The 8,737-nt window shown below is 52.7% G+C and overlaps 1 protein-coding gene and 1 long non-coding RNA gene across 3 annotated transcripts; one reads left to right on the forward strand and one right to left on the reverse strand.

The window, feature by feature from the left end:
- Nucleotides 1-1,455: 1,455 nt before the first annotated feature.
- LOC112949114 lies at nt 1,456-2,094 on the forward strand. The gene is made up of 3 exons (XR_003249757.1): nt 1,456-1,554; nt 1,682-1,769; nt 1,878-2,094. It is a non-coding gene; the product is annotated as an uncharacterized LOC112949114 (long non-coding RNA).
- Nucleotides 2,095-3,143: 1,049 nt separating this feature from the next.
- On the reverse strand, nt 3,144-8,628 carry BABAM1 (BRISC and BRCA1 A complex member 1). Of its 2 annotated transcripts, XM_026041494.1 has the most exons (9): nt 8,353-8,628; nt 8,218-8,276; nt 8,022-8,142; nt 7,856-7,934; nt 7,586-7,610; nt 7,256-7,385; nt 7,068-7,154; nt 6,797-6,993; nt 3,144-4,004 (listed from the first exon to the last, which is right to left on the reverse strand). In XM_026041494.1, the coding sequence occupies exons 1-9, from the start codon at nt 8,626-8,628 to the stop codon at nt 3,968-3,970; spliced, it is 1,011 nt and encodes a 336-aa protein (XP_025897279.1). In that variant the 3' UTR covers nt 3,144-3,967. The 2 variants fall into 2 exon arrangements, with proteins under 2 accessions (XP_025897279.1, XP_025897280.1); XM_026041495.1 differs by lacking the exon at nt 3,144-4,004 and having other exon boundaries at nt 6,776-6,993.
- Nucleotides 8,629-8,737: the final 109 nt, after the last annotated feature.

An 8,737-nucleotide genomic window follows, 5' to 3' on the forward strand; every position in this document is an offset into this window, starting at 1 on the left:
GGTGGAGAGAAGGGGCTGAGGTGACCTGGGCAAGATGGTGGTRAAGGAAAATGGTGTCAAAAGAAGCAAGATGAGGGAGCGATGGGAGCAGTGAAACTGGGGGAGAGAGGCCTGGGGAGGTGGAGCAGAGGAAGGGGCTGGGGTGCGAGGGGCACGGGGGCTGGTGCAGAAGGGGGAGGCTCAAAAACATGGGTGCTCTGGGGCAGCAGCACTCACTTCTGCTTTGGGAAAGGTGTCCGGGGATCCAGGAGGGAGATGAGTGGTGAGGACGAGGATTTCATTTTCCCCATCCAAAAAGCAGGCTGTCACCCGCCCATCCATTGTTTGTGATAGGAAATTCAGTGTTGCACTAGAAAATTGCCTTGGAATATGAAAAACAAACAAACAAACACACACACACACATCCCTGGGAGATGAGTTGTGCTCAACCAAGTTCGCATGAGACTGCTGCATTTCCAGGTGTGAGGAATTCCCGGTGTCTCATTTACTGCTTGCCTACACCCCCCMCACACACACACACCTAGTTACCAGATCCTGTTACGTGACAACGAGCAGGTGAGTTAGTAATTTATATTGCAGTCGCGTACAGAAGTCCTCACAACCAGTGATCCTCAGGCTGCACATTGCAAAAAAAAAAAAAGAGGAAAAAAAAAAAAAGAATATCCTTTGCACCAGAGAGTTGGCAGCTCCCAATAGATAATCGGTGAGAAGGCAGAGGAAGAGACACTTACACTGAATCCCCAAGAGAACTGAGGTAGTATAAAGCTGTTAGCTAGCAAACCAGGCAGGTATTATTAGATTTATTACTTTTTTTTCCACTTTAAAAAGTTATTTTTTGATATGAAGTATTAAAAAGTTCCTGCTGGCTTGTGGGTAAGTAACAAAACTCACTGGAAACAGTCTGCTTACGGATAAGCTGCATTTCTGTGCCCTCCATCCTTTCCACACAAGGACATTTGCCTGTAAACAGGTCCTTTGTCTCTCAAGAGTTTGTTGCTCCCGCTGCTTATTTCTCCCTACCTGAACTAATAATTCTCCAGGACATGAAAATCGTTTCCACAGCGACCAACTGGGAAGGCGCAAACAACAAACAGCGGATTACAGGTCTTGAGTGGCTGATGCAGGCGGCACGCGGTAATTCCCGCTCGGATGCAAATTCCCTAGAAATAACACACATTGCGGTGCTGCAGCGTTGCGTGCTGTTGCACGGCCCAGAACGCGCTGTGCTTGAGCCATGGGTGAAGTAATAATGGAGTGTTTAAAGAAAAATTCGGAGGATGCGATGGGGCGACCAGTAGAAGTTGTCACAAGGTACAAAAATATCTGTCAGCAACAGTCGTTTCTTGGTGGAACCACAAACACGGGTTTTAAGCTAAGCAAAGAAACTGTATAAAAGTGCTCGGTTCCAACTCGGGACTGCTTTAACAGGAAGACTTTCTTTTCCAGCAAGAAAGTGGAGCCAGGGAGCGGGTGCAGGAGACATCTACTGGCTGAAAGGACTCYGAGCAAGAGCTGCCCGGGCGCACACGCACAATCACGACTGCTCGGGTATGTGTAAGTGTCTAGCACTGCAGGTCATTGGGACGCTGCTTATAACAAGGTAAGAGCAGGGAAAACCCCACATTGCATCAGTGCCGGTCTGTAGCTGGGGCAGATGTAACTCATATTTTCACGTTGTTAGGGAAAGAGAGAAGCCAAGCTGAGGCTATGGACCCACACGTGGATACTGAGCGCTACACCAGATATTTTGGTCAAGTTTGAAGTGACCGGTGAGTCCTGCATAGCTCTGAGATGGCAAGGGGCATCACAGCAGTTTTTAAGGGAGGAGGAAGAGCTGCTCTGCTCCCTATGTCCTGCCCTGTTTCTTTTCATTCCAGCTTTACCATCCGCATAATGAAAGCTGAGATCTTACGGTTGGACAGTTCTGCCCTCTCCCACCCCATTTCTACATCTATTTCTCTCCTGTTGCATTTCAAGTTCTTCCCCTCTGTTCTGCTCCTGTGGGAGAGACCTTATTAATACATTCTCCTTTACATCAGCTTGTGATGTTTTTGAAGATAGTTCTCATATCTCCCCTCAGTCTTTTGTTTTCTAAAGTGAACAATGCTGAAACTTGAAATTTCCCTCTGTTTCTGCATGGAAAATCTGGGCTTTTCCTTACAGGAAGAAATATATAGGTCATTTTTCATCCTGTAATAATGTGGCAATTTATTCCTGCTTAAATACACTAATTTGCATTTGGTCAAACTGAATTGCATCATGTTTATTGCGGATCATTGCTGAAATTTCTTAAGAACACTGAAATTCCTCAAAAGTGCCTTCAATCCTTCCCAGATTAATATTTCCTGCAATGTGTGACTGCAGATCTGTTTCTTCAGCCCCAGCCCAAGATTCTCCYCCACTTTGTTTCTAGCTCTGTAAAGCACATGTGAAACACATTCTGATATATTCTTATGTTTTCAGAAGGGTGAATTATTGTATGAAGTCAAAACCAGAAGTTCCCTATCTTGTCTTACACTGCCAGCAGTATCCTGAAATGCTTAATAATGCCAAACCTAAAACTTYGATAAATTCCTGGAAATCTTGGAAGCTAGCCAGTTCCCTATGGCAAATGGGTAATCATCRCAGGGTTGTTGCTTTTAATTAGGACCTGTGGGTCACTGGGATTAATTTTTCCTCATTTCTTGCATATATTGCATAAACCAGTTCTCATTCTAGTAAAACTAGTCTTGTTTGAGGAAAGATGATGGTAATAGTTAAAGAGGAGAAGAAATGAGGCCTGTTCACAWGGAACCAAGTTTGCTGCAATTTAGCAGATACCCACACGAGGGCACGTTCCTCAAAGTGAATTGGAACACGGTAATCATTCCATCATCTCTAAGAACCTGTTCAAAGTGATTTGAGACGAAATTTTGACCAAAAAGAAGTGATATTTGGATGGAAGAAAATGCCTTGCAAGCACAAGACAATCTTTTGAAATTTCGTGTTTATCTATGGAAAATATCATAAGTTGGGTGGCTGAGAATTAMATTTTGAACTGTCAAACTATTCCTTTGAATTGTTTTATTGATAAAGAGTAAAGTTTCTCAGAGAAATGAAACAAAAATGCTTTGGGGCATTATTGCATGAAAAACACTTGGTTGTATTCAGCCAGCTGAAATGGGGAAAATCCCATTAGAGCTTTTTACTGTATACTGTATTGTATATTATACTGCATATACAGGCACAGGTATTGCTATGCAGGCACCAACCCATGTAGCATTTAAAACCTACCCAAAAGCTTTTGTAAGAAGCTAAATTGTCAGATTCATCCCAGTCCGTATCATCCTTACCTCCTCACCAGGGTCCTGCAGGCAGCCTGAAGTGGTTGCTCTCTGCATGCTCTTTACAAAAGYGTAAACAGCATCATCCAATGCAAGATAATATTGTCTAAACTGACTTTTTATATATATGAGCCACAACATTTAGATTACAATGATTTTAAATTGTGATGCAGAGGGGATAAGCTCTGTTTCTTCCTAAGCAGGGAGCTGCTGAAGAGCAGCACTTGAGTAAATCTCAGTACTAGACACTCCAGAAGGTGGTTTAAAGGCACTAGCAGCAAATTGAAACGCCAGCCTCTCCTGGTCGAGCTGCTCTGTCCTTCAGGCACCGCAGTGCTCTTCTTCTCATTCTGCTGGGTCAGTGCCTGCTCAAATCAGAGCCCCAAGAATGTAGTCTTCTGCGTCAGAAATYTCTGAATATGCTGCTGGTAGGAAAACAACTCTGCCCAATGCTTTTGCCTGGACTTGAAGGCTGAATCCATTGAGTGTAGCTGTTCCAAAGCCAGACTGSAATTTCCCAACAGCATCACAGCATGTGTCTTCTTGTGCCGATTCACTCTGCCTGCAAGTCTCTTCATCGTGCAAGTGATTTCAAGGCARTAATTGCTGTGATGTTACAGAATGCACTTTCTTGTCGTGACAGCCTATGAGAGCATTGCTTTSCTTTCAACCCCCTCTGAACTGAAAGGCAACACAGAAGAAGAGGAGAGAAAGAAAAGGTATTTCGTTTTGTTGTTTTTTTCCTTTTGGATGGCAGCAAGYATCACAGAATCACGGAATGGTAGAGGTTGGAAGGGACCTCTAGAGATCATCTAGTCCAACCCCTCTGTTCAAGCAGGGACACCCAGAGCACGGGGCACAGGGTCACATCCAGGTGGGTTTGGAAGATCTCCACATCACTCTTTACCCTCACCCTACTCCTGCTCAGTAGATATTCAGGGGAATACAATGGCAAGGTCACTTACAGTTGGACTTTGTGTGCCTTCTACATATAAAAATACTGCTTAAGACAAATGTTACAAATACCTAGAACAATTCAAACATAATTAAAACAAGAAAAATCAAACAGCACTACTTTGGAGTGGACCTACACACTTTGATTCCTGAGATAAACTGATAGATTTCCATAAACTGATGGAATGAAAGAGCTGAATCAAGAAGAAAATACAMTGAAAAGCAGTGAGAGGAGAAGAAGAGGGAATAAAGGGGAAGCTGAAGGCACCRGGGTGGAGATCTGCTCGCAGGGAAAACCATGTTTAGACACCTTGAGAACAGGCATCTGGATGGTAGTGACAGACATGACCTTGCTACGAAACAGGGACAGCAACAGCTGCAAGAGACGTCTTAAACAAGGGCCATGTTCTCCCTCCAAGTACATGACTCACAATAATTCTACCTTTCAAGAATATTTCACCAAAATACTGAAAAAGTTTCAGTAAAAAAGTAAAGCAAAATAAGGGCATTTCTTCGTAACCTCTAAGACTTTCAATAATCTATGAGATTCTGATAATTTTACTTCTCCTAACCTGCCTTTTTACCCTCTGTTTAGCCTCAGGCCAGTCTACAGCAAAGGGTGCACAACATTCTGGGCTACCTGTTTGCACTGCAGCCTGGTGACACTGGTACAGGCCACGTTGAGACTTAGAAAGTGCAATCTCAGCATTATGAAGCTGGGGACTGATGTCCTCTCGACATGGATGATGCTCAGGAGGTTCCTATTCTCAACCTCCTACAATTTTGCTAGCYAACTAGAAGCCCCCTTTTTTTCCATTTTTGTTTTTCTTTTCCCCTCTCTGGAAATTTTATCTGAGCAGAATTAAAGGACTAAGGGTTTATGTGGTGTTTAATCAGCCCCAGTTAGATCACAGCTGTTTGGAAACTCTGGAAAAAAAGCACTTCCATGCAATCCAGGCAGATGTGCAGCGCACACACCCCCCACCTAGCAGGGAACTGTTGCCTCCTCAGCTAACGGCAGCCAGAAGATGTGTTCACAACTTGGACATAATTAAATATAGTCGTATTATTTTAACTAAACCAATATACCTTATGTCAACACACCTTTTTTTATGGAGGCAATGTTTGTGCAATTATATTCTCAATGCCTGAATAGTCCTAGCATAAGTTTTTGATGGAACGTTTCAGTACTAGTCTGTAAAATACAAAACCCTGTTTCCAATGCAGTCGGTCCAATGACTCTCCCTGTGTTTCCTGGATAACCACAGGCACAGGGACAAGCTCGGAGCTGGCCAAGTCACCTGCCCGATACCCAGAATGAGGGGATGAACCAGCACGGATACTAGCACATTAGTCACTGTAGCAACGTTCACCAAGAAATCTTGACCCCCAAATGTGGACCAGGGCAGGCCCTAGGGGCTTTCGTGCAGCCTCCCCAGCCTCCATGCACGCTGGGCCCTGGAGGCCCTATGGGCTTCTGTGTGGTCTCTCCGGGCCTCCGTGCGCATCCGGACGGGGAAGGAGGGATCCCTATGGGCCTTCATGCGCCCTCCTCTGGCCTCCGTGCGCACTGGGCTGGGTGGTCCTTGCGTGCAGCCTCCAGGCCCTCCGTGCGCACTGGACCAGAGAGGCCCTCCAGGCCTTCATGCAGCCTCCCGGGGCCTCCACGTGCACTYGGCCAAGGGGGCCCTACAGGCTTCCGTGTGGCCTCCCCAGGCCTCCATACGCACTTGGCCAGGGGGTTTTATGGCCTTTCATGTGGCCTCCCCAAACCTCCTTGCACACCGGGTCTGGGGGCCACGCGGGCTTTCATGCGGCCTCCCAGGCCCTCCATGCGCACATGGCCCCGGGGCCACTACGGGCTTTTCTGCATCTGGGTCTCCTTGGCACTGCACCCGGGGGGCCCTACGGGCTTGCGTGCGGCCTCCTTGAGCCTCCGTGTGCACTGGGCCCCAGGGGCCATAGGAGTTTCGTCCTTTCTCCTTGGGCCTCCACGTGTGCTGGGTTCGGGGGCTCTTCAGGCTTTTGTACAGCCTCCCTGGTCCTCCATGGGTACTGGGGCACCAGGGGGGCTACAGGCTTTTGTGCAGCCTCCATGTGCCCCGGGCCAGAGGGAGCCCACAGGCATTCGCAGAGCCTCTTCGGGCCTCCGTGCGCACTGGGCAGCGGGGGCCCTACGGGCCTGCGCGCACACTGGGCCGGTGCGCTGTACTGCGATGCCAGTACTGGGATCTCCAGGCCCTCCCAATGCCCTGCACTGCATTACCCAGTGCCCAGCACTGGGGCACCCATCAAGTCCCAGCCCCCACAGAGGCACCCAGCGCCTTGCCCAGCACAGAGCAGCCAAGCTGATCCCACTAACCCCGTTCCCGCTCGCCCTGAGCCCCAATGCCAGTGACCAGCCAGAGCGCCGGTGCCACCTCCGTCCTTTACTGACAGCCGTGGCCTCCACACCAGGCACTTGGCCCGGGCCCCCCTGGCCACCCCAGCCGCCGCCGTGCCCAGGTCCGGGCGCTCACACGGTGGCCTCGCTCTCGGCCGCGGTGTCCTCCTCGAGCAGGCTGTAGGCCGCATGGCTCTGGAAGGGCCGCTGCAGCGGGTGCGCCAGCAGCTTGGCCATGCAGTTGTGCAGCTCCACGGCCGGCCCCGTCAGCGACACCTCGTACTTGTAGTTGGTGCCCTTGGTGTCCAGGCTGCTGAAGAAGGCGTACATCTCCTGGGCGGGGGGACACAGGGGACATGGAGGCAGGCTCAGCCGTGGAGCCACGGCACCCACCACTCAGCGCTCACCTTCCAGCTCGTCTCCTCGTCCTTGTCCTCAGCCCCRTTATGGATGTAAACCACATCGAAGAAGAAGTAGGGGCACTGCAGCATCTTCTGCAGGGGCAAGCGGAGCTGCGACGCGGCCCGGCTCCAGGAGCACCGCCGGAGCGGGACCCGCCGGTCCCTCGTGCCCGTTCCCACGCCGCAGCACCCACCTTCATGTGCTCGGTGGCGGAGAACTGGGGCGGGCAGGCGGGGCGGCTGAACACCAGGATGGTTCGCACCACGTAGGGCGGCGGGATGGTCTGCACGTTCTCCGTCACCGGCAGCTCGATCTTCTGCTGGCTGCGCCGGAGCAGGAGCTCAGAGGGGACGGGAACGCGGCTGGCTGGCACCACAGGGCCGGCACCATCCCCATCGCCCCCGGACTTAACCGGTTTTATGGGAAACGGGGCAGAGCTGGGCTTGGACAGAGAAGTTGCCCAGAAGGGGCAGGGGGTGCAGGGCAGCGAGGGGCAGACCCCGCAGTGGGCAGCGGTACTTACATGAGGTTGAAGAGCCCCTCCAGGTCTGGAGCCACAGCTAAGGACAGTCACTGCACACAGAGCCCATCCTGCGCCCCGGAGACGTTCCCTGCCCAACCCCGCCGGAGGCTCCCAGCRCTAAGCCGGGATCAGGAGCCGGAGCAGCCCCGCGGGCTCCCACAGAGCGGCAGCATCCGCGCGGAGCCGCCATCCGCGGGATCTGCTGCCCTCTCCCGGCAAAGGGCCCAGGAGGCCGCCGAGCCTCCAGCCTYGGTGCCCGCCGCAGGATACTGAAGGACTTGCACACGACGGTCTCCAGGTCGTAGAGGCAGCTGCAGACCTCGCGAGGGTCCGAGGTGAAGCCTGAGAGCTGCGAGAGGCCGGCATGAGCCGGGGGCGGGGGGACACGGAGCCGCCGGACACCCCCCAGCTCGGCCACCAGCCCCGGCCCGCTCACCCATGTGGCGTCGTTGTTGACCACGAGCAGCGCAAACTCGTGGCTCTTGTCGATCTTGTGCTTGGTCCGCACGAACATCTCGATCATCTTCTGCGAGATGTTGAGCGCGTTGGTCTTGGAGCTGCCGGGAGAGAGTCCTCAGCGGGGACCCCACTGCACCCGCAGTCCCCGGGGAGCCTGGGGCACCTCCGCTCACCCATTGAAGGACTCCAGCTTGGGCAGCGACATCTCCTCCGAGAGATCCAGGCAGATGATCTGCAGGAGCAAGGGCGGCCTAAGCGTGCGGCCCACGGGCACCCGCCACGTCCCCATGCCCGTGCCYGGCACTCACCACCTTCTCGGGGCAGTTGACGCGCGGCGTCTTCACCTGCACCTCGGCAGGGTGCGCGGGGCCGGGCCAGGCCTGGCCATCGGGGGCCACGGCGCCCGGGGGGCTCTCGTCGGCGCTCGCCGCTTCGCCCTCCCCCTCGCTGCGGTTGCCCACGCTGGCCTGGGCGCTCAGCGCCCGGTCCTCGGCGCCCTCGGGGTTGGAGCGCGTGCGGGGCCGCTGCTCGGCCGCCTTCTCCTCCTCCTCCTCGGCGGCGCTGCCCGGCTCCGGCGTCTCCATGGCTCCTCGCGCTGCCCCGGCACCCCGCTGCGGGCAGCCGTGCTCCGCTGCGTGCCCTCTCCTCGCGCCTCCCTGCCCCGCAGCCCCTGCTCTGGGCACCCCCACGCAC

This window comes from Nothoprocta perdicaria, unplaced genomic scaffold (assembly GCF_003342845.1).
Source record: "Nothoprocta perdicaria isolate Ctin4 unplaced genomic scaffold, notPer1 scaffold_286, whole genome shotgun sequence".
NCBI classification, from domain to species: Eukaryota; Metazoa; Chordata; class Aves; order Tinamiformes; family Tinamidae; genus Nothoprocta; species Nothoprocta perdicaria.